The 25,540-nt window shown below is 40.5% G+C and overlaps 1 protein-coding gene across 5 annotated transcripts in view; it reads right to left on the bottom strand.

The window, feature by feature from the left end:
• Positions 1–602: 602 nt before the first annotated feature.
• Positions 603–25,540, bottom strand: part of CAB39L (calcium binding protein 39 like) — a 146,881-nt gene continuing 121,943 nt past the window's right edge. For all 5 annotated transcript variants that reach the window (XM_067563093.1, XM_067563094.1, XM_067563096.1 and 2 more), the window contains 5 exons: positions 24,768–24,936; positions 14,867–14,926; positions 11,082–11,147; positions 10,364–10,507; positions 603–2,643 (listed from right to left, as the gene is read on the bottom strand). In XM_067563093.1, coding sequence (XP_067419194.1) covers positions 2,464–2,643; positions 10,364–10,507; positions 11,082–11,147; positions 14,867–14,926; positions 24,768–24,936 — 619 coding nt within the window. In that variant the 3' untranslated portion in view covers positions 603–2,463. The remainder of the gene's footprint in view (positions 2,644–10,363; positions 10,508–11,081; positions 11,148–14,866; positions 14,927–24,767; positions 24,937–25,540) is intronic.

Genomic DNA, 25,540 nt, shown 5'->3' with positions numbered 1-25,540 from the left:
CATCCTCTGATGGAGCTCTTCAGCTAAGACTTTTTTTGTAAATGAAAGCTGAGAGTCTGATATTATCACATGACTCTAAGGACTGAGGCCCTATTCTGCCTCTGGGTTAATGCAACCCCTGATATGGAGGAGATTGTGAGCACATCCTGTGAGACACTGAATGCCCCAACTCCCATTGGTTTCAGCATCTTGCAGGAGACTCTCCACATCTCAGAGGATCAGACCCTTTAGTGAATAGCTCTGAAGATTTTCCACAGAAAAACCTTCACTACTCTAGAGATGCTCCCTTACCAGCAGTGAAGCACAGAGGTTGTCAGTGCCAGCCATGTGGCATGGAACTGAAGGTTGAAGGAAGGCCAAATTGGATTGCAGCCTGGGATTGTCAGGCCCCATGCCAGCGACGGCTGCAAATGTGAGGTCTGCAAAGCACACTGGCTCTGAAGAAAGCGATCATCTGTCCTCCTCCATTTGTGGAAATCATGGCTGGTGGAGGGGAGAGAGAGGGAGAGTTTAGCAATGAAAAGATTCTAAGTGAAAGCATTTTCTGAAAAGGAGGGGAGAAGGAAAACTGACGGATGGAAATAAACAGTGATTAAAAAGCGTAGATTATTAACCATGCCTTTAATAACTTGTAAATATAATTTTAAAATTCCATACAGCTAAGATATACATTTTTTGTGTATGCCTAGCATCTTAAAGTAAACCATGTGTTGATGACCTATTTGTTTGGTTGCATTCCTTTTCTAAAGCATACAATTAAATTCTCAATCACCCTAATACACAACAGTTTTATAGACAAAAATTTCACCTGATTTCGATCCTTTCACTAAAGTGTTTGCTATGCAATAATAGCTGGGCAACTTAATGTCTCATTCAACAAACAGAAAAACCCAAATTGAAGCTAATAGAAGAAATACTTCAAGATATTCTCTCCCCACTCTAAAACTCCTCCTCCAAACAAAATACCCAGAATCGCATTGTCTATTTCCTAGAAGAAAAAAATGGCAAGAACACTTAGGCAACTCTTTTTGGACCCAAGGCTTTATTTATCTTAAAGATCACAGTGCAATGATTTCCCCTTCCACAGAAACTTCATTCACATCTGAACAAATACAAATGGAACATGCTAGCCACATAAGGCAGCCCTGTGACTCCCAAAGCTACACTCCTAAAACCGTGTTCAAGCTTCTAAATAAGTGTTTGATTTTCAGTGGGGCTGAGCCTCTGCAGCATCCACTGACTCAACGGGAGCTGGCATTATTCAGCAGTTCAAGAGTGAGGCGACTTCTATTTAGATGCCTAAATAAGAATTTAGGAGTCTAATTTAGGGTCCCCAGGTTTGAATGTTTTGGCCATAATGTTCCCTGCACAGGCAAGCATGAAGGAGCAGAATCCGTATCAGGGATTCCCAACCACTGCACAGGTACTGTATTGGTACTCTAGGCTTGTATCACTGACACTCTACCTGGGACTCCCTTAGGACTCAGCTCAGGGCTCATTCCTGTGAAGTGCTGAGTGCCCCCACTGACACTGAAACCCATAGGAGACGCATGCTGCAGGATTGTGCCCGTAGGCACAAGTCTCTTTCCATTTAAGTCAATGACAAAATTCCCACTTATTTCAATGGGAGCAGGAGCAGATCCTTAGCAATGCACCCCTGTCCTGAGCCCTGCTGTACTGCCTGGCTCCTATTCAAAAGAGCATGCTCTAATTCCCAATGGAGCTAGGGCTTCCCCTGATCAATCTTATTACAACACTGGGATTTGGGGCAGCCCAGGCTGCATTGTAGGGTTAGATCAGATACAGAGGAATGGGAGGCACTGGCTGTCCCACCCAAAGTCTTAGCCTGGTTACCAGGTACAGTTGGCTGAACTGGGTGGGAAACCTCTGATCTTGTTGAAATCAAGAAGACTGAAGGAATGAGTGAACATGAAAATAAAGTAAAAATGTGAACCTTATTTTTTCAAATCTATCTCCCACTGCTTTAGCTAACAAATCCACTACATAAGTGCACATAAGTCAGTCACCTAACACCCTCTTTCACAGTCCTCATGTGCACACAGAAAACAAATTCACAACTACACGTGCAAAAAAAAAAAAGATAGTTACAATCTTCAGAGCTCCTATTTTGTGCATTTATTGAGAGCTCAAGTTTGCTGATGAAAGCAAGAGAAAAGAGGTTCATTCTTCTTGAGCATACAGATGAAAATCTGCCTTATCAGCTTCTAATACAGTGTGCCTAAATTGACATAAATAATCATATAGACTTGATTAGAAATAATATATTATTCTAGACTTTTTTTTTTTTTTTTTTTTTTTTTAAGTTTTCATGTAAGACCTTTATACTTGACATCTATGTGAACAATGAATCAAACTCAAAGCGCTATTGTGTTTTTAAATGACACGAAGGAGGAACTGAACAAATGAGATTTAATGCCTACGATGGAAAATTAGGGGAGTTCTTCATGGTGTTGTTTTTTTCAAGTCTCGGATCTGTTTAATCAAGTAGTTCTTCTCATCGGTGAACTGTTCATCATCCGTCCTCTCTTTCTGGAAATTGCTCAGAAACTCAATTAGCTTGGGTTGATTTTTCAATAGAATCTCCACGATAGGCTGCGTTTTGTTTGGACTGGCCACAAATACCTAACAAAGAACACACACAGAGACAGAAAGAGAGGGATGAACAATCAGAGTCATGACATTGCCCTACATCATTCTCTGTTGAATCAACTGAATGTGGAGGCCAGATTCTCTGGTGCATATTCTGTATCCGCTAGGCACAGTACCCAGAGGTAGGGGAAGAGAAAGGGTTGCATAACTGTTAGTTGCAGCTACCTTATCCTGTGGCCAGGTCTATACTCACCTCAGGCCCAGCATACTCTATAGTAGCCCCTAAGATGCTCTAGTCTAAAGTATGACAGCTGGCTATGGCTCCCAAGAGGTTGTCTGCCAGCTGGGGATTAGTGCAGTTGCACTCTGACCATGACCCTTCCACTCCTGACAAGCCTCTATGCCCCCAGAGCTGCAGGGAGGGCATAGGAACAGATTGTTCTAACCACACACTAGCTGGGGAGATCCAATATATTTCTTGGTCCTTTGGTAGCACAAAAAGGCCAGAACAGGAAAGAAAAATCTATCCCTGTATCTTTAATACACATTAAAGTTTCCCATGATCTTGCTCATTCGCAGCTGGAAATGAAGTTACACTTGACCTTGTTATAATTTCCCCTTATTCTGTTCTTTTTATTGACCAAGGATGTAATTGTAAAGCCAGCTATAAATCCCTGATCACTTCCACATATAAACCTTACAACATAAAATGTCTTAGAACCATAATTACTGGGAGAATAGATTAGTCTTGTGTTGTTGATATAACTTCCATATTAAATTGAAATGGCTTAAAATTAGGCCAAGCAGCTTTGTTTTGTGAACATAAGTCTTATCCTCCACTTCTCCTTACCTAGTGAGCAGGCAGCAGATGGAAATTTACAAGAGCAGGATCCACATATATTTCAACCTGTTTGCTAAGCACACAAGAACACAGCAGTGAGGCAGAGCAGAAGGATAGTGTAATGTGCTTACATACACTGCTCACTGCCAGCCACTCAGTGCCTTGGACTTACTGTTTGTGGGTCACCCAGATGAGAGGCTGGGATCTTTCCTTTGTAACAATCCCTCACTTTGAAGGCCCTTGGGAAATTTTTCAGGATCAGAAGGAAAAACATTTTTTCCCATGTGATTTCTAGAGTAGGCTCAATCTTGGTTTTTAACAACAGCGTTTCTTTAAAATTTGGCGTGCCTTATGCCCCAGGTGACTACAGTGAAACTAAACCTGACTACACAGAGGCCAGTGGTGACAAGTTCTTCTCAGAGATCTTAGTGAGCTGTGGAGATCTTTGGATGAAGAGAGTTATGTAAATATCAGCCATCATCACATCAGGAAAACATATGGTAGTGATAAGAAGAGTTCCTGTCTCTGGTTTCCTGTAGGGTTATCATGGATGGTCAACAAAAAACTGTGGTATTTTGCAATAACTACATAAATAACTCAAGTCACTCTGTACCTAAATTAGAAGAAATTCAGGATGGATGGAACTAGAAGATGACCAGCTCCCCTCCCAGCCTGGCCAACCAAAATAAAAGCAAACATCTGCTGACAATACAGAAAGGCATTTCAGTACATCAAGCACAGAAAGAAGAGCAATGTGTCCCTACACCAAAGATCTTGGGCTCAGTCCTGAAGATCTTATTCAGCCCCATTTAAATTCATTGAGTCCTGAGTAAGAACTGAGTGCAAACTGAGTGTGCCCTTCAGGATTTGACTCATAGTTATGTTTTATTTCTTTCTATTAAATTATATATAATGGCCCAGATCAGGCCATCCCGCTGAGAAAAAAAAAAATCTATGGGAGGGAGCTAAGAAATCTTCACAAGATCTTTGTTGCACAGTCTCCTTCTAAATACCTCTACCAAGGTGGGGCTAGGCGGAAAAATTATTTCCCCGCACTTTTTGTAAAAGGAGGAGTCTGGCCTCAAATCCTGGAGATCCTGAAAGCACAAGACCATTCAGGTGAAGATCCTGTATATTTAGCTGCCTCTCGTCCTCCCTGTAACTCTCCTTTGGCTCCTCGTTAGTCTGGTTTTGAGGGCTTCTGCTTATAGCTGCATCCTACTTCAAAGGGAGGGAGGTTCCACAGCATGGAAAAGCCGCAGCCTGTACTGATGCCTGAGCAGATGTACCTCCGGCCTAGATCCTAGCCCCTGTGCAGATTCCCACATCTAAGGAACAATGCTATGGAAACAGCTCCCCCACCATATCACAAGGTGCAGATCTGCAACCAAAGGAGACCACTTTACAACAATCTGGTCCTTTGTTCTGAACTTTTAAAGTCATTTACTTCTTTTAATTGCTGGTGACCTCTAGATGTTCACAAGCAATGGCAACTGACTCAGCAGTGCAAGAATTCCCCATGACCTCTTTAGAGTAACCACTCTAAATGGTAACCTCGCCAGATGTTTCAACATCAATTATTAGGGACACGTTTCTTGATCTGAGAGGTAGTCAGCTCATGCCCCCCTTAAATGCACAGAGAAGTACAGATAGCAGTTTGTTCAGTCACTACTTTGGCCATTTAAAAACATCCCTTCCACTACAAATAACTCTGATGTTATACAAGTTGCATGTTGTTTCCCAGTTTTGATAAATAAAAGAGTTGTTTGTGAGAGAACAATGCTGTTGAACAATGAGTGATTTGGGTGCCCAATTTGAGATAACTTAATGGGGCCTGACATTCAAGAAGTGCTGAGCACCCATCCACAGAAAATATCTTTAAAATGTCTAAAGTAGGCCACCCAAACATTAAAGCACCCAAAACGATTAGTCATTTGAAAATTTAGACCACACTATTTACACAGTGTGAAAGGAACAACCTGCAAACATGCTTGAAAGGATTTATTTTAAAACTACCTCTAACCTAAAATATGCATTAGCATGGCAAATGATTAAACATAAGATGATGTCTCCTATTAGACTGAATTCTTTAGCTTTTTGTCTGATTGCTTATAGGTTATAATCCTCCCCCTGCAAAACTGGCATAAAAGATAGAAAACTCAAATGTAAAACATCATCTTTTGACTACCAGACCTATTGCAGGACTCAATTTTAACTCACAAATACTTTTTTCAAATGTTGGGATCATAAAAGGATTATAAAATTGAATGACTGTCCCTCAATCAATGCCACAGTATTGAAACAAACCAATTTTACACATATCTACAACAAAAAGTCTTTATACCTTGAGGCTAGATCCATTATGAGGTTTTATGTTTTAAAATTTCCTGCTGGTGCTGTGCTTTAAGACAATACAAAGATGTATAGATATATCCCTGGAAACTGCATCAGTATTACAGCCAGTTGGAACATTATTTAAAGAAATGTTTTCGGAGATGTATTGGTTTCAACAACATATCCGTCAGGAAGTGATTTGTAATGGAGGGCTCTCTGGTCACTTCTGAGGCGTTTCGACACAATTCCACTTTGTGAAAACATTTGAAAGGTTTTATCTTCATTCCAACATGGAATAAAAATAAATGTCAAAACTGAAAGGTTGCCATGAAATAGAACTGTTGTCCTTGAGATGCTTTAATCAATATTATCCATCAAAACGGATAAACTATACACTCCCTATTCTTGCAAGCTACTCCATAAAGTACTTGATTAGAAAATTCTTGAGTCTGACCTTGGTTCTCACAATTATTGACATTGCATCATCATTCCAAGGGAACATAACAGGGCTGAAGAAACTGAAATGATCTGATGCTCGGTGTGTCATTGTGTGGTCACTGATAATCTTTTGGACATGCTTTTTTTTTTTAAAGCATGGAGGCCATGGCTACTACATGTCATAAGTCCTTGATGAGAGTAGTTCACTGCAACCTCTGACCTACTTTCAAATGGTTAGAGATTATGGACCAAATCCAGCATGCATAATTCTATACATCAACAGACCAATCAACCCACTGACACCAGGGCTGAAACTGGTCCCATGATTTTCTCATATGCATCCCAGGAGGATTATTTCCTAACTGCAAGTGCATGAAAGCTCACATTGCTACACCCACAACACCACTCCCGCCCACCCCAACCAAAGAATTATCACGTCTATAGCTCAGAAATAATGCAGTGGGCGTGTAAACACAAACTTGGCTTCCGCCCCATGCTGAGTGGAAACTGTCAGTATTGTCAAACTATACTGAGCTGTTTGCAAAGGGAGCTGCAGGCGGTAGCTTTGTGGTATGTATGAAAGAGAATGGAAAAATGAAGCTAAGGTCAAACACACTGTGTACCCATTCTATTTTTAGATTTAAACACTAAAAGGTATCTTTGCTTCATCTCTGCTCAAGAAAAATGTTACATTATCCTGAACCATCACTATGGGGTGAGTTCACAAAATAATCTAATGGTTTAAACACGATAACTAAGAGAGGCTGCTACTATTCTATATTTGTATATGCACTGTGTGCAATCTAATGCAGTGTGCCCGCCAGAGAACAAAGAAGCAAAATCACATACTAGGATGGACCAATAATGGTAGTAAATATATTTGTCAAAAGAAACACGAGTATCCAGAAAGACCTTTTTATTGTTCAACCTTCAAACCAGGTATCGATTCCCCTGCTGGAATGGAGAGGGAGAAAGAGGGTGAGGATTTAGGATACCCGTTAATCCCCTTGTCTTTGTTACTGGGGACTATCTATAATCCTAAAGCTTTTAGGTGGCCATGGGTTGGTGACATGAGACTTCGGACTGGTTGTATGGGGTGGAGGTTGAGGGTTGTTCTGGCTAGGGTAAAAGGAGGGAGCAGGAATGATGAGAGAGATGGAGGTCATGATGGTGAGGGAACAGTTAGATGAGAGGAAGTACTGAAAATGAGAACTCATTACTTATTTTCAGTACCTCTGGGCAGAACACACTGGATGAGTAAGATTTTCTTCAGTGCTTGAAGAGTTAATTACATTTTTAACTACCATCAACTTTACTGTAAAATATTGAAAATTATAGATGCTGATGGTTCTAGTTCAAATATTGCAGCTTCAAATCTTTAATAATCAGATACTGCCTCAAAAAGCTGAGAGTCATATGCCTTCTTCAGGGTCAGCTGGGGCATGGGAGAGCTGGAATTTGGATACTTACAAAACAAGGACTTTTTTCATTTCAAATGTGCCTAGCTGCAAAAACATCTAAGTCAGATCATTTAAACCCAAATCTTTTGGCAGCTCACAGTAAGTAGCAAGTATCAACCACTTGGCAAATCTTTGATTTCAAATCAGTATTGGCAGTCTGTGGTAATTTCAAATAGGACTAACTGGATACTTTCAGGCACAGTTTTTGGTTACGTGAAAATAAAGATAGAGCGCGCAACCCTCTCCTTCCCTCCCCTCCCCCACATTACACCAGCATAAAGCTATAGTAACCAAGGGGAGAATTAAGTCCAAGGACTCTATAATCCAGAGCGACAAGGCACGCCTCTGCCTTTCACCAGCCAGAAAGGGCATCAGGATATGGCAGGAGTTATTTTTCCATGAAGCGTACATTCTCTATTTAATAATTTAATATTGATTGGTTCCCATCATCAGTATAGTTTTCCTTTATTAATACATTGTAAGGACAAAATGCTCAGTGCACTTTTCTCCTGCGTATTCTATACTTGTTCTGCACGTGTGGAACAAGAGTTGAACAGATATCTATACTGCAGATTGAAAAGGGGAATTTTGCTGTTACTATGGGCTACATTCTGCTCTTAGTTAGAAACGGGCAACTTCCACTGGATGAGCCTGCTCCGAATTACATGGTACAACTCCCATGGAAAACTGTAAGATGGATGTAATGTGCACATTACTTTCATATTCAACTGCTGCCATTAGATATTATTGTAAAAATAACAGAATCTCATGGGAGTTGGATTTGTGTAGCTGAGGGAAGAATTTGGCCCATTAATATCAACGAGGGTTGCATTATTATTTATTTGTTTCACATAGTGCCAAAAGTCCCAGTCAGGGTCAGTGCCCCATTTTGTTAGGAGCTGCACAGAATATATGGGTAGGAACAATTCCTACATTGAAGAACCTACATTCTAATTGGAAACTAGAAGCAACAAGCATGAGAAACAAAAGGAAGGTGGACACTGGGAGGGAGGATGAGGGTGACAGTGATGATATCATAAGATTACATCAAGGGCATGCACAAGGGACAGCATCCCCCCACCTCATCCCCCAAAAATCTCTGTATGTCCCTGAAACCCAGGAAGTGAGGAAGCAGCGGGGTAGCTGGCTCCTCATCCCCTCAACCGTATAGCTGCAGGCTGCTGCTTCTCCTCTGCTGCTAGAGTCTCCCGTATTGCCTCAGCCTCCACTACCCCCTGACTCATCTCAGCAAGCAGTCTGCAAAGCAGGCAGCAGCGCTGGAACTCCAGCACCGGAGAAGGAGCAGGCTGTAGCTGTAGGGGTGACTATTAGTAAATGTGACAAAGTAGCTAACTGTGACCAAGCTCTCTTCTCTTCTCTTCCCTCCCCTGACATTTGAGCTCTTAAAAGCTGCAAGTATTTGGGGTTTGCTTTCTCCAGTTTATCTTTGAGCTGCATACCTCCTGATAAGGAGTAAGAGCAGAAGCTACTCACAATAGTTTGGTTGTCAAGAAGCAATTAAGAACATCACTGAGGCTTATTATGCAGTAAGAGAAATATTGGAATATTTTGGGAATCCCGCTTGTGATTCCTTTACGTAAATAAAAGATTGTATGGAGCTGCCATACCATCCTTAAAGCCACATACTGGAGACTTGAATGCCTTATGAAAGATTTTTTGCATAATAGAAATGGCAGAATCAAAGAACTCAAAAGGTTTTTTTGGTGAACATTCTGAGGGTGATGTCATTTGCCATTTGGTGCAATGTGGTCTATTTTATAAAACATCTCCCAGAGAAGGAGATTTCCCCCATCCTTGGGTTTTATCCCCCTTCTCTACAAATTATTCTGTTCAAACTATGGAAATACAATCATACATATTTATGAAATTTTGCATTACAATAGTTCTGAATAATAATAATTCATTTAAAAAATGTGACCAATCATGATGCTAAATGATGGGCAAGTAGTTTGCGTGCCTGGGGGGATAATATTTTTATGACAATTTCGTAAGGCTGTATTAGTGATCAGTGCAAAACAGAGAGAAAGGGGAGGATTAAGTTCATGATGGGCTCAAACTTATCAAAGGCAAATCTCTGAAGTAATATAAAAAATCCCACTTACTTCTGCCTCACCCAGAGAGACAGCACGGTCTGTCTGTGTTTCTACCCTGCACTGTAGTATTTGACTGCTGTGTGCCATGTATATCAAATACATTAGAATCACATGACTTTCCCAATCCTTACTCATTGCCTTCCTCTATGTTGTGCAGAAGGTCAGACTAGATGATCATAATGGTCCCTTCTGACCTTACTGTCTATGACTCTATTGCAACATGACCTAAGGAGGTTGAGGAGAGCACCAGGGACCCCAGCAAGTGGTGAGCCTGCAGCAAGCAGCCAGGCAATTTGTCACCTCTTGCTAATAATGAATTGCTGTATCAAGGGCCTCTTCAGACCACTAGGCTCAGATCCAAAAAACCCTGCTTTAAACATCACCCAGAGAAGGCAAGAAAGAGACAGAAAGACTGACTGTCGGGGAAAAATTTCCTATTAAAACATTTTCAAATGTTTGAAATGGTTGTAAAACTCACATTTTTTTTTAGTTCTCCTCCCCCCCATAAGTGAAAGAATTCGTTAAAACACAAAGTTCCTTCCTTTCTGAATGCCACGCTCAGTTACCTTGAACACATGAAACGCCTCAAACTGAATGTTGGGGCTTTTATCTCGCAGCAGGTTCATCATTAGCTTCAGATTCTCTGGTTTGCTGATGTATTTTGTCATGATGGCAAAGTTGTGTCGGTCCAGAATCAGTTCACCCAGCAACTATGGAAACATTTACAAAAACTAAGGCTTTGTGACTCAACAAAGAATTTATGACTCAGATGAAAGCCCCACATTTTTGTCTTCACCCCCCAGAGATTCCAATATAGTCTTACCTTAGGCCATACTGGCTTCAAAAAATGGAGGGCCTTTAAAAAAATGGAGGTGAATTTGCTGTTCATGTAAGTGAGGTAACTGTCCAATAGCTCTGATCATCCAAATATTGCAGAGATGGATACCATATTAATGCACAGAACAACAGCTGGCTTGAGCCAGATAAAATAAAAGCAAGTAAACTCACTCCCACCTGTGTTTTGAACTAGGCTGTAAACTCAGGTGACATTGAGAAAAAGACACCCTCAATTCAGAGGAAGGACTATGCTTCGCCATGCTTCAAGGCTAACCACAATGCAGTGAAATGAAGATATCTTCTGATTTTCACAAGCACTAGGTTCACTTAAAAGAATTTCTTTTGTAACTAAAAAAAAGTATATAAGGCCACTCTGTGACAGTCTATGTCATATTCTGAGCATGTTAATAGATATTAAAAGGAAGGTATTCAGGAATTTTACATTACCTTTAAAGACTGTCTCTTTGTGACATAATTCTCAGAATGAAGTAGTTTTTCATAGTCCTCAAAGATCTAAGGGAACAAGAAAAAACAAATGTAACCATATGCATTCTTCCTTCTCCCCATCCTCCTTGTACTGATCCTTCCTGTCTTTGTAATGTCTTTGTAATGGCAGCAGCAGCACAGCTCCTGCACTTATTTATTGTGTCAGAGGCTAGCCCATATTGGCCACTGACTAGCAATGACCAATTAGTGTTCGCTTGTGCATGTGAATGCACCAGAGAATCGGGAGCTTAGTGCCCTTGTGATTCACACCTTATGCAAGCTTCTTACACAAGATTATGAATTTGCTGCCAAAATAGAACACACAAATATAACATTACTAACCAGAGATTGTCTGAATTAACTGTTATACCAATATAGGGTTATATAAGTAGAGTGCCATATACGTCCTTGAAAAGACAAACACAGAAGGGTGGTGGAAGAATGGCTTGTTGAGCATGAAATTGCTATTTTTAGCAGGTTTTGATGCATGCATCTAACTTGCCAATTTTCCTTTCATTTCACTTCTGTTGTCCTCATTGTTGTTACTATTCCCTATATCTTGGAGGCTTAAAGATCAAAATGAGGGCACTGCAAACACAGCATGAGACACAGAGAAATGTCATTGAGTCATGCAATGTTTATAATGCCTCCTCTGAATATATTACAGGTGAGGTTCCGAAGACTTCCCAAGTTCCAGTAAGCACTATCCAGGTGTCTTATGCTAAGACATTTTGCAGTTCTTGTTCATTGAATGGAGACAGAGCCATAGGTGGGCATGGTGACTTACAAACAGACAGACATCAATGCTGAAAAGGATTATGAATTAGGTGAAAGATTCAACATGACATTATACAAAGTGGTTAGAATGAGAGGGAACGGTAATGATTTTGGATAGTGCTTGCATACTTTCATTTTTTTAAACATTTAATTTTTTAAAATGTAATGGGCCAAATCTTCATGAATAAAATCATACAGACATGCCCTAAGATTCCAATCATGCACCAAGAATGAGGTGGGTGGGTACCCTGTGCTTGCACAGAGCCCCATTAAAGTCAGGGCTCCATGCAGGCATCTGCTCAGATAATTCTCAGTGCAGAGGTTTTAAGTGACTTGCCCAAGTTCATCCAGCATTAACAGCAGTTAAGAAAATAATATACAAGATTCCTGATCTACAGTCCACTGCTTTAACCACTAGACCACACCATGTAATGCAAGTTGAACATTACACTCAAATGCCTTAATGGCCAAAGTGTATGTTGCAGATAAACATTTTGTTAAAATGAACAGCACCTTGGAAAATAGTTTATCATCATTAACCAGGCTTAAATGGTGACGGTGACACTTTGACGGTCACAATTTCCTCATGGCCTGGTTGATCTTTCTCATGTTGAAATATCAATTTTTGCTTGGTTGTGTATGCAAACAAATTTGATGCGTCTTATTTGGAGCTAACGTTAACTTGTTCGTATCGTTGCAATTAAAAAGAATAAGCAAAAAGATTTTTGTTAAAATGAAAGGATGCCGTGTCAAGGAACCCATTCCCTGGCTGTCCCATCACTCAAAGAATGAACATGGAATGATACTTAATTCATGCCTCACTCCATACCAATAGTGGGCATTTGTCAGCACTGCCACAAACTGTTCATTCTCAGAAGCAAATCTGCCCTCAGACGTGTATACCCAACACACACTGATGTCAGGGCACAATCTGTCCTTTATGGTTTAGGATATAAAGGATATGTCTGTACAGCAGCAGGAGGTCAATTGACTTGGGCTTGTGCTCTAGGCACACAAATGGCAGTATAGATGTTCTGGCTTCAGACCCAATAGGAATTGATTATGCTTTGAGTCTTGAAGGATTGGGATCCAGGTATCTTATTCAAAGAGGTACCAGTGATAGACTGATGCATGTTCAAACCATCTAGCCATTAAAAAAGATTTTTGTTTGTTGACTGGGTGTCATTTGAAGAACATTATTCTCCACTGAGTATACTTGCATCAACGCTGAACAAACTCAGGACAGACTCATTTTACCACAATGACTTAGTACAGAGATAAAGAAAATAAGTGAAGATGTAAAAATTGTTTGAATCACATTGTGTTTCACTCATCAGTACGTAAGCTTGAAGTCTTAATTTAGCCTTTTGGATAATTATGATGAAAGAAATAATCTTTGGTTTAAGAACACAGAAGACTAGGGTTGAAAGGGACTTCAGGAGGTCATCTAGTCCAACCCCCTGCTCAAAGCAGGACCAACCCCAACTAAACCATCCCAGTCAGGGCTTTGTCAAGCTGCACCTTAAAAACCTCTAAGGATGGAGATTCCACCACCTCCCTAGGTAATCCAAGTGCTTCACCACCCTCCTAGTGAAAAAGTTTTTCCTAATATCCAACCTAGACCTTCCCCACTGCAACTTGAGACCATTGCTCCTAGTTCTGTCATCTACTACCAATGAGAACAGCCTAGCTCCATCCTCCCTGGAACCCCCTTTCAGGTAGTTAAAGGCTGCTATCAAATTCCCCCTCATTCTTCTCTTCTGCAGACTAAACAAGCCTAGTTCCCTAAGCCTCTCCTCATAAGTCATGTGCTCCAGCACCCTAATAATTTTTGTTGCCCTCCACTGGATTCTTTCCAATTTGTCCACATCCTTTCTGTAGTGGGGTGCCCAAAACTGGACACAGTACTCCAAATGAGGCCTCACCAGCGCCAGATAGAGGGGAATAATCACTTTTCTCGATCTGCTGGCAATGTTCTTACTAATGCAGCTCAACATGCCATAGCATTTAAGGTAACATGGCAACCTAACCTTCAGTCAAATTCCACCATCCATATCACCCCAATTTCAGTTGATTCCAATAGAATTTTTTTGACCTACACTTGATTTTCAGAGATATTTTAACTCAAAGTGAAATGGCAACACACATATAGACTAATTTACTTAGGATGATAAGAGGTATATTCACGTCTCAATCCTTTGGGATTTACAGAGATGATTTCCAGTAAAACTAATATAAGTTCTAGTAACTCTTGTCCTCTATCCTGAAGTATTACTGGGGCATGAACGATCACTAGCCATTCCCTAGCACTGAGTAGGTGGCACCAAACTGTAGCAAAAAGGTAAGTATTTTAAAAATAAAATTGGTCTAATGTGTGTGCACACGTGTAGCTCCTATTAGTGTTAATGTAATTATGTTGTGTGCAATGAGGTGAGAATAGACTCTTCCCCTCCACTGTTCAGCATTCCAAACAAGGTTTGCTTTTGATGTGGAGTTGTACTAGAAATCTGGAGGCCTGGAAACAGGATACAAGCATTATTTCTCTAGATGGCTGAGGAGTCTCCCTTGGTAAAACTGATTATTTTGGCTGAGAGGATGTGATTCTTGGTTCTAAATAAAAGTTTTAGGTGGGGCATGTAGCCATCAGCTGCACATGCTCTTGTTGTTTATGAGCAGATTGGAAAGTCCGGTTCAACTGGCTGGTGAAGCACAGGCACCTTCCCTGAAGTCCCACTGCTGCTATCCCAATTGAATCCCTTGTCTGGGAAATAGATGAGCTCTGCTGTTGAACAAACAGCTTTAATTGGCACAAAGAATCAAGAAGATCCACTTTTCCCCCCTCTGAGTGGAGCAGAAATGCCCCTGCAAAAGGTCTCCAGATCCAAGTGAGGATAGATTCCTCACAATAATGTTTGCAGGAACACATATGAGAACACTTCTTAGTAAAGTTGGAAATTGTTTGTACTTACTGTATCATAATTTTGTTCTAGGAAATCAGCTACCAACAATTTGTGTCTCGTTAGCAAGTCCTAGAAAAGAAACCATCAGGGAAAAATTAAATCACTCTAGCTGAAGCATTTTGAAACTCGACCACCTTTTTTTTTTGCACTAGTTTGATCATCCCTTTAATGTTTAGTTGTAATGGTTTGGGGAACATTTTAAAGCAGCTCTTCCCCTTTACAATAATTTTCAGCATTATCTCAACAAAAGAATAGATAGAGTGATTGGGCACCATTTAATATCAGTTGCTATTTCATGTTTACTCATTCAGTGAGTAAAAACAAAATGGATACTAAATTTAGAAAACACTACAACATGTATCTTCATAGATTTTTTGCACCCATCCTATGGTCTGTGGGCACATGTGCATATATTAATTTTTAACATGCCAAATATAAGTTGGAGTTATTTTACATTTATAGAACCTATCTTTCAGAATACAAAGTATAGTGCAGGGACATCCAGACTGTAGACCAAATCTGACCCATGAAACCTAAAACGTACTCCACAGCTGCTCCCTCTCCCTCTAGCTGCAAAGCGATGATAAAATTGATTAACTGCAGATTTTTGTTGCTTAGGGATGCAAAAAGGCAATTTAAATTAATTGATTACAGCGGAAACAATTGGGGCTGTGTACATTTATTTATTTAAAAATACATTTCTATGCAAGTAGAAGTTTGAACCTTAAGAGGTTTTAAGTACCACAATTTCTATTCAGAGTTAAGAGGTGAAGACCAGGCCCATAGATTTCAATGAGTTTATGTTGCTAAACATCTCTCTGGCTCAAGATGTAGGTGCAGTCCTCTGGCACCTGGCAAATGCCAGTGTGGCCCTTGGGATCACAGAGTTTGGGCCCCCCTCTGACCTGACTCTCTTCTCAGGCAGTTTTAAATAGTGTAACCCTATTGCCTTTGAAGGAGTTACAGTACTTTCCACAGGTGTGCAGAAGAGAATCAAGCTCCTCATCTAGTAAGTTGATCTAGGCCAATTTTTTCAAATTTGGGTGCCTAAAAGTTAGCCACTTAAATCCATATTTAGATACCTAAGGAAAAAAATTAAAATAGCCTGATTTTCATACAGGCTGATCACCCACCTTTCCTACTGAAGTTATGGGAACTGAAGATACTTGGCACCTCTGAAAATCAGGCCACTTATTTAGGTGTCTAAATATGGATTTATGTGGCCAACTTGAGAAACCCAAATTTCAAAATTCTTGTCCTACTAATCTTTTCAATACACTGAAATGCAACAAAAGCCTGATCTAAAGTCCATTGAAGTCAATGAGAGTCTGTTGACTTGAACAGAAAGAGCTTTGAATCAGTCCCTATATCTTTTGCTTTAAAAGATCTGTCTTCTTTTAACAGTTTGTTACTCACTGTCAGAAGTTGAGGCAGGTGCAACTGTCTTTTCACAGAGTTGTTCTCAATAGTTCCAAAAATTATATTTAATCAGATGGCTTTGCAGTTTTAATTTGTTTTACAATTAATTATATTGAAAGGATTAGTATTTAAAGGATTTGTATTTATCAGCTATTTTGAAGGGGGAAGACGAGGTCTTCATAAACATGATTGCTATAAAAACAGGGATACTATGTAGTTAATATATTCTTTTATTCAGCAGGGCTGCGATGAATTCAGGTTAATTAGCTGAGTGGACTTCAGCCAGCTTCATATGCAGGGCACTTGGCAACCAAGCATAGCATTTTTCACTGTGTCCAACAAACTGCATATAGTCCAAAATTAGTTTTATTTTTATTCATAGAAAATCACAAGACACAGCGGTGCAGCAACGTTTTACCAGCACCCTTCCCACCTCCCAGCTGCTCCTGGTACCTCCACAGCAGATTAGGCTCTAAATGCAAGTCCATTTTCCCTATTCCCCTTGCATTGCTTGGCAGCTCAATTCCCCTCTGCTGTGCACCTGGCTGAATTTAATTAAAAAGTACATTTTAATATCATAAAAAATTCCAATATTTTCCTACTATAAATATCCTGAGATATTAAAGCAAATTTAATTAAACCCTTCCCTGGAGCAGGCAACAGATGAGGCTTTCTTCTCTGCATCAGACATGCATATGGTTACATTATACAACCCAACAAGGGGGTGGCAAAACCCAGATCAAAGGTACAGTAATCCACTGAATAAAAAAACAGTAATGCTTGTTTTTACAATCTTAGAAATCAAGGTAGCTATATGTTTTACAATTCCTGTTGCTTTCACATCACTTATTGATTGCTATTCCAACAAAAGAGTGATACCAGGATCAACCAATGTTAATCTAATCCAGTGCCATGTCTCTGACACTGGCCAATACCATATGCTTCAGAGAAAGGGGGGAAAAAATCCCATAATGGACAATTATCGAGTAACCTGCTCACAGAGGAAAAGTTTCTTCTTACTGCAGGCAGTTAGTGGCTGACTTATGCCCTGAGCTAAGAAGGTATATGTTCATATAATTTTTTCATCTATTTAATGCATCTGTGGAGGTTACTATTCATACAGTCATATAATCTGATTTTTAAATTCTGCCGTGCTCTCAGCCTCAATAATAAATATCTTAAGGCAGTGAGTTCTACAGCTGGTGGGTCCATGAGCTACATGGGTCCACTGGTTACACATGGGGGTCCAGCAATCAGCAGTCCCTAATATGGCTCAAAAGTGCTTTCTCCCATGCCCTGCCTTGTGGTTAGGGGAAAGGGAGATTCTATTACTCACCCCCACCCATATTGTTCTCTTGCTCAAAGCCTGATTGCTCTGGTATTGCACAAAGGATGTGAATTTCTTCCACAGTAAATTAATGTCCGATCTGGAAATAGAATCCAGGAAATCTTACTCCTATCCCCATGCCTGACCAAGAGACACTTCTTCTTTGAACACAGAGGGGTCACTGACCATTAAAAACTTGAGTCATGTTAGGGTGACCAGATGTCCTGATTTTACTAGGATAGTCCCAATATTTGGGGCTTTTTCTTATATAGGCACCTATTACTGATTATTCCACACTTGCTATCAAGTCACGCTAAGTCATGTGCACATCCTTGAAAAATAATGCTGCTGTACATATTTTAATGTGACTTTCTACATATATTTATGTACTACTTCTAGTATCATGATATTAGCTGGAGATAACAACTTCAAGTCTTTTTTTTATTGCTTACTGGAGCTGGTTTGTATTGGAAATCTGGCCTCACTGACCATGTGAGAACAAGAGATCACTCCAATTAAGCAAATTTTACCTGACAATATTTCAAGGATGACAGTAAAAATTAAGACCAGGTTTTGGGATGTGACTTGAATTAGTGAGCTGAACTTTCTAATAGAGTTTCTTCTAATTATTGCTGAGATTTCTCTCATCATGTTTCTAATTAGCTCTTTGAGAGGAAAAAATAACTTGTTTCTATGACAGCAAAAGCCTACTGATAAGAGAAAAAGGAAAAAAAGAGCCGTATCTATATTTAGAAGAATCTCTCATTGCAAAGATTTTCGCCCAGATTAGGTGATTTTGACAGAGAATAATCAAACTGTTCCTATGTGTTAAACCTAACCGGCACCCAAATTTTGTTCAAGGACTACACTGGCTATTGGAAGGATCATTACAGTCACATATACATTGCATAAATTAAAGCACAATGCAGCAAACATCCTCTTTAACATGGAGATATGGCCTGTAGAGACTGCAGGTCCCAGCATGCAGTGCTACATCAGGATCTGTCCTGAACAGCAGCCACAGATTATAGAATTTAATTCTGCATGTTGTATTTAGTCCACTTCAGCCCCTCATTAGAGGCAGATTTAACAGGAGGCTAGGTGAGCAAATACCAGCTAAGCCCCTCCTTTTGCTTTGTGGGATATTTAATCCCTTTGCCACAAGCAAATAAAAGGGTTGCAGTGCTTCAGTCCACGGTGAAATGATTTGATCTAACCTCCTGCTCTCCAGTCTCTCTCCCCTTGGCCTATCTCTCCAATTTCTCAGTATTGCTATCCCCCCAAGTGTTCAAAAGTAAAACCCACCAAAATCATAAAAATGGCTTAAAAGTCACAAGACTCTCTAAAAATAATTTGGGGCTCTTTTTAGTTGCCTTTTGAGCCTTTAGAGCAGTAGTTCCCAACCTTTTTGGCTTGAGGGCCACAGATATCATTTTTAGAACCCTGAAGGGCCACCAGTCTCTGCCAACAGTTCCTCTCCCCCACCGCAGCCAGACGGAAGGAGTTCAACAAGGAGGCAGCTTCCTTGCTGATCTCCCGTCCCCCTGGCAGCAGCAGGGGGACCGCATGCATCCCGTAGCCCCATGCACTCCACCTGCATCCCTAGGCAGTGGTTCCCTTCTGCAGCCAGGGGGACGGGAGATCAGTGCTCACCACCCTCTGGCTCCAGAAGGGACCCAGCGCCTATGGACCCAGGCAGAGCACTTTGCCGTGCTCCCTGCTACAGCCAGAGGGAGGAGAGCACGGATATCCCATCCCCTTGGTTGCAGCAAGGAGCCTGCACCGGTCATGTAGCCCCATGGCAACGCACTCTGCCTGGGTCCTTAGGCAGCGGCCAGTGGGAAGGGAGTGGCAGGGCACTTTGAAAGACACCACGGGCCATTTTTGGGCCATGGGTTGAGAACCACTGCTTTAGAGTGCTCATGTTTTCAAGATTTTTTCTGAGAACAAAGGCTAAATACTTTTTTTTTTATATAAATGAAAGCAGAAATTCTCACATAATCACAAGAAATCAGGAGCCAGGACTTAAAAAAACCTACAAATATCACGTCTCTCAATAATATTGTGAATTAGCAACACTGATTTCTACTTGTCACAGTGGTTGCTACAGCTAGCCCTCATGTTGCCCCTCATCACCCTTCTCCTGACCTCTGTGTGCCATTACCATCTAACCTTCCCTGTCACTGCTCGACTCCCCCATCCATGCTTGCTGCTTCTCCTCTCCTCCCCCACATCTAAATCCAATCTAGAAGCCAAGCGTTGTTCCCCTATTAAGTTAATTTGCCATCTTGACCTTTATCTTAAAAACTTCACATAATGTAAGATGTAGCACTATTCCCATTTTCAGAAAGTCGGGAAGAGAGTTTTTTCGTGCACTGCTACAAATGTACATTGTGAAGTATTAACAACATTCAGGAAAAGAGTAGAAAAATACTGAGGTAAAATGAGACAAACGACACCCACGATATTGTAAGAATTCCTCTATTTTACACATTCCATATTCCTCACATAACACACAAAGTAAATATAGACGTACATGGTAAGTACTGTGTAATCACAGGGTAATTATTTTCCCCAGCGTATTTCTCTATTCTGAACTAGTCTCATGAACTACAAGTTTATAGAGCCATCAGTTAAAATGTACTGAATCTCTGTACTGCAGTCCAAGGACTGTGTGACCAGTAAAGGTGCATGTGACACCTTTGATCCAGTTAGGCTGGATTGGAAATGTTTTCAAGTTACATGGATCCACTGGTTACACACTGGAAGCAAAGCAGCCTGCAGTCCCTAATACAGCTCAAAGGTGTTTTGTTGCATGCCCTAGCACACTAAGTTACTTTTTTCTCTCCCTCCCCCACTTTTTTTTTAAATGGTTGGAAATACCATTGAAGAACTAGGAACAAAGGGAACCTTTTGTGGACAAAACAGTGGAGAAATTGAACATGTGAAACCCTCTGTTATGGGGATGAGTGATGTGTGACTGAAGAAGCTGGGGCCTTCTTCAGGGATTCTTATATTTCCTCTAAAAATATACTAAATGGGCATTGGCTGTAAGTTTGCAGACTCCTACAGAGTATTGCTGGATCTACCAGATCTTTTTTTAAGAGGACTACACTGTCCAAGTATTCTCATCTACAATGCACATTACAGCAACTTGTGCAAGTTCTCCATCCTTTTGAGATGGCAACATACATTAAGACTAATCTCTGAATTACTTGGCAGCCAAGATTCTTACTGAGTACGTTTGCTATCAGTGGACAGTGAGCAAAGGACTTCTTGCAGGCTCTTTAGATCCTGCAGAGTTTGTAGGTTTCTGCTAGGACTCTCCTTTACAATGTCTTGTCCCGGCCAACAAGAACTTGCAGAGTCTGCCAGGACCTGAACTTTTCAACAGCATCAACTGCAGTCAACAATCATTAACATGTTTTAGGGACTGAGCCCACAAGCCCTTTGTGATTTAAATGAGAGTTCTGTGCTTAGAAGCCTTGCCGGATCAGGCCCTTATTTGGTAAATTCTGTCCAACAAAAAGCATCAGTGCATCAGCAAAAGATGAAAACAACAAAACAAGTAGAAGGAAGAAAGAAACTCAAAGACCCTCTGAGGAAGCAGCTAATCAATGCAAGTCCCCAAAAAAATAATGAAAAAAATAAATAGATATATTTGACAAAGAAACATGCAGTGTTATAGCTGTTTCAGTCCCAGGATATTAGCGAGACAAGATGGGTGAAATGATATCTTTTATTGGACCAACATCTGTTGGCGAGAGAGACATACTGTGTTGTAACTGTTTCGGTCCCAGGATAAGCTTTCAAGCTACACAGGTGATGGTGTTTTTGTCTTTTATCATTTTCCTGTTTGAGTTCATTCAAGGGTGTAGTGATTGTCTGGTTTCACCCACATAGCTGTTATTGGGACATTTAGTGCCCTGGATGAGCTAAACCACTTGTTGCAATAGGCATGTGTAGGACCCATGGATCTTGAAACGTGTGTTGTGGGGAGTGTTGATCATTGTAGCAGTGGCAATATGTCTGCAAGTTTTGCATCTGTTGTTCGGCAGGCTCCGGTGCCACTTTGAGTTGGTGGGTCCTGATCTGTAGTAGAGAGCTTGCTTCAGAGGGTGGGCTTGGAGAGGTTGTTTGAAGGCCAAAAGAGGAGGTCTCAGGAAAGATTTCTTTCAGGATGGGATTTCCATCAAGCATGGATTGTAGTTGTTTGAGGATACCCTGTATGGGTTCCAGTGTGGGGTGGCAGGTGTGCAATCTGAGCGGGTTTTATTTCTGTACTGAAGCAGGATCTCTAGGGTATTTGAGTGGCCAGTTCCACTTGTCTGGCAGAGCGTCCTTGTTTTGTGAAGGTGGTTTTGTGTGTGTTAGATGTCTATCCCGGACATTCTCCTTGGAGCATATTCTGTGATATCTGAATGCCTGGCTCTAGATAATAGATTTCTTGGTGTGTTTGAGGTGGTTACTGAATCTATGAAGGTAGGTGTGGTAGAGTTCCATTGTTGAAGCCAATAGTGGTATCCACAAAGTTGATGCTAGTATGGGAGAGCTGATGATAGTGTAATATCTTTCCCATACATGAAGATGAGCTCTGTGTAGCTTGAAAGCTTGTCTTGGTCACTAATGGAAGTCGGTCCAATAGAAGATATTATCTCACCCATCTTGTCTCTCTAAACTGAGTAACAGGCAGCGTGAAATAACACAACATCTCCTACTTCACAACCATTTCAGGAACATGGAAATCCCAGATGCCATGCCTGTCAAAGCCAGCAAAAACCTTGTTTTGGAAGGTCCCAAAAAATATTTAGTGGAGAAGGCACTGCTTTCCAATGAGTCTTCCAAATGCTGCTATCAGAGCTCATAACTGACACTGCAAAACCAAGACAAGCTGTGGGAGGCAATTGCTTAGAAGAAAGATTTAGGCAAAGTAGGTCAGATGAAACAGCTGACTGATTGGAAAATATTAGTAGATGTTACCATAGTGATCTGATGAGAAACGGACATTAAGCCAAGTGGCAGATGTCAATCAGAGGGGAGATATGTTAAGCTTTCCCTCATTTGTTCTTGTCCTCACTTGTGCAGTGTCTAAAATCTACTTTTTAAAGTCCTTAGGGCATGGACCTTGTTCAACTACCTATCCTGCCAATCCTCTAGCATATCTTTGGGAGTGGTAATCATCAGGTCAGCCATTAGTCCAGGACGGTTAAGCAAAATAAGAGCTCGGTTTTTTCAAATACATTCATCCATGCCACCCCTTTTGGGAGTGGAATGAGTGCATTTTGTTTGGGGTGAAGCTGGCATACTCTGCTTTATTATGGGATTGATATTATTTTTCTGCACAAACTTCTGTTACCCTGTTGCAGTCACAGAGCCTAGATTGAAGGTGTCCAGCGGTCATTCTTCCCGTCTGTTTTTACTGCTGTTTCAAATATGAGGCAATGTCTTTTCTATTGGTTAAGATTTACATTATTCATCTGAGAAGAGGCATTAGTCACAAGGATTTAGTGATGATAAACTTCCTTATATAATATGAGCACTCAGTTCCCAGATGCAGTAATTATGAACTAGATTGTGCCATTTACACACAGCTTATAGTAAGAAGTGGCGTGTGGCCACACCTCCCCAGGGAGACCATTTGGAGCTATTTTGTGTCACAGAGGCAGAATATCTCCTTGAGCGATCCAGTATATAGGGGAAACACAACCACTATTACACCCCTTTAGAAGGTGTGGCTTGCCATTTTTTTCCTCTGTGTGCCTGGCCCACTCCATAGAATGGTGCAGAGAATTGGAGAAGGGCCTTGATTCCACTTCCCTCTCACCTCCCTGCTCCTCCTAGAATATGGAAGCAGTGAAGATACAGCAGTTATATCTGGCCCTTACATGGGCCTCTCAAGGTGGGGGAAGGTCCTCGCCCCTTCTCAGTTTGTAGAACGTCTGTGCACAGATTAATGAATAAAATTTGTGACTTTCTCAAATCAAAATTATTCAACAAAATTGTCATTGATTTTGTTGAGTTTGTAGCTTGCTATTTGAATTGTGTTGCTGCATTGTGACTGGTCACATCAGTCATATGAATTGCATCTGTTTTGTGGTTGGATCAATGTAACAATCAATTTCTAAAATGTGCTCCAAAAAGCATGCTATTGTTTTGGCTTTGTAATTATTTTAAATGTAGCATTAAGGGCACCTAGAGCCCAGACAGGAGTTCCTTTAAGTTGTACTTAAATCTGGATACATAAATAAATAAAATAAAGGATTGTGAACAAAGGTAGTTCATTTAACTATTCACACAAATATTAATGGAATTTATTTTAAATATTTGCCTAACTCTGCTTCTAAAGAAAAAACACCCAAAGGCTGCTGCAACCTCAGATTCTTGAACTTCAAAGCAATCATTCTCGGTTTTAAATTATCTAAGTACAAGGTCACTTGAGTCTGCCTAGCAATTACTCTCTTAGGCCATAATCCTGAAATTCATTGTATGTTACAGACTGCTGCACTCATGCAAAGTCCCAGTGACTTCATTAGGGTTCTGTGTGGGTGCAGCAGTCTGTCTGCATGCAAGAAACTGCAGGGATCAAAACCTTAGAATCTGAACCTGCTTGGTGTTCCAAGCCCAGAGATCCCCATGGAGAAGGCAATGAGTACCACACAGGATTGGGCTGTAGTACTATAACCGCCAATATTTTAAAATTAATTTATGAGGAAAGCTGTCCTATCTACTAACTATTGCCAGGCAGTGTGGTGTGTAAGGATCAAATTCAGAGCAGTAAGGAACATGATGCGTGACTTTAAAAAATAATATATGGGATAAATTATTTTGTTTTTTTAAAGGCATTATATGTGACGCATGGCTAATTTTAGTTTTAAACGGTTATACAAAATGCCTTTGGATGTCCAGATGAAGGACATCAAAGAAATAGAAATCTGGATTAAATTAAAGACACTGGATTGACTCCTATCCCGGTTGCAAATCCAGTCACAATCAGGCAAGGGATTAATTTAGTCCTCTCTGTCTAACAGTAACGAAAACAGTCTACTAGAAAGAAAAACCCAATCCCTGTGTACTATACCACATCCAACAATCTAAAACCAGTGAGGGAGGAGTGTTGTTTTAAACCCAACATTGTAAAGTTCCCAAAGACATCAAATAATTTACCTTAAATGTAGCAAAGGCATCAGAAGCGATGTCAAATGTTGACATTTCCACATATTTGAAAAAGTCTCTGAACTGTTCTGAGAAAAGGATAATTTTGGCAAGTGGCTCATGGCGGATACATTCTCTCAGCATAATTCCACAACGTAAGGCAATATGTGGTGCTTCGTATCTAGAGTATGAAAAAGCACAAGACAAAGAGGGTTATTTTAAGCATAGATGGGCAATTGTCTACTGCATATAAGATGTATCTATCAACAAAAACAAAACACGGAGAACAGTGGTACCCCTGGGGGTACACAGAGGTCTTCCATGGGGTACATCAACTCACCAAGATATTTGTCTAATTTTACAACAGGCTACATAAAAATCACTAGTGAAGTCAGTATAAACTAAAATTTCACAGACAATGACTTGTTTATACTGCCTTCTATACACTAATAGTAATAGTGTGCTGTGACACTTCTGTATCTTTATGTCTGATTTTGTAAGCAAGTAGCTTTTAAGTGAGGTGAAACTTTGGGGTAGGCAAGACAAATCAGACTCCTGAAAGGAGTACAAGTAACCAGGAAAAGTTGAGAGCCACTGTAGTAGAAGGTCCTAAAACAGAACACTGGATCCGATCTTCATGGCTTCGACCCCTACTTAAGAAATATCAGCTATATAGTTAAGGCTGCTAATAGTTTTCATTTCATGTACTAAAATTTTTGAAATATTTACATTTCCATTGAAATTTTTATGCTTGGCCTCTGCCAAATGGTGGTTTTTGGGAGTGT

The sequence above is a fragment of the Emydura macquarii genome, unplaced genomic scaffold (genome assembly GCF_026122565.2).
Source record: "Emydura macquarii macquarii isolate MOO-44397 ecotype Brisbane River unplaced genomic scaffold, CSIRO-AGI_Emac_v2 contig_2473, whole genome shotgun sequence".
Taxonomy (NCBI): Eukaryota; Metazoa; Chordata; order Testudines; family Chelidae; genus Emydura; species Emydura macquarii.
This window is presented reverse-complemented; position numbering and strand designations above follow the sequence as displayed.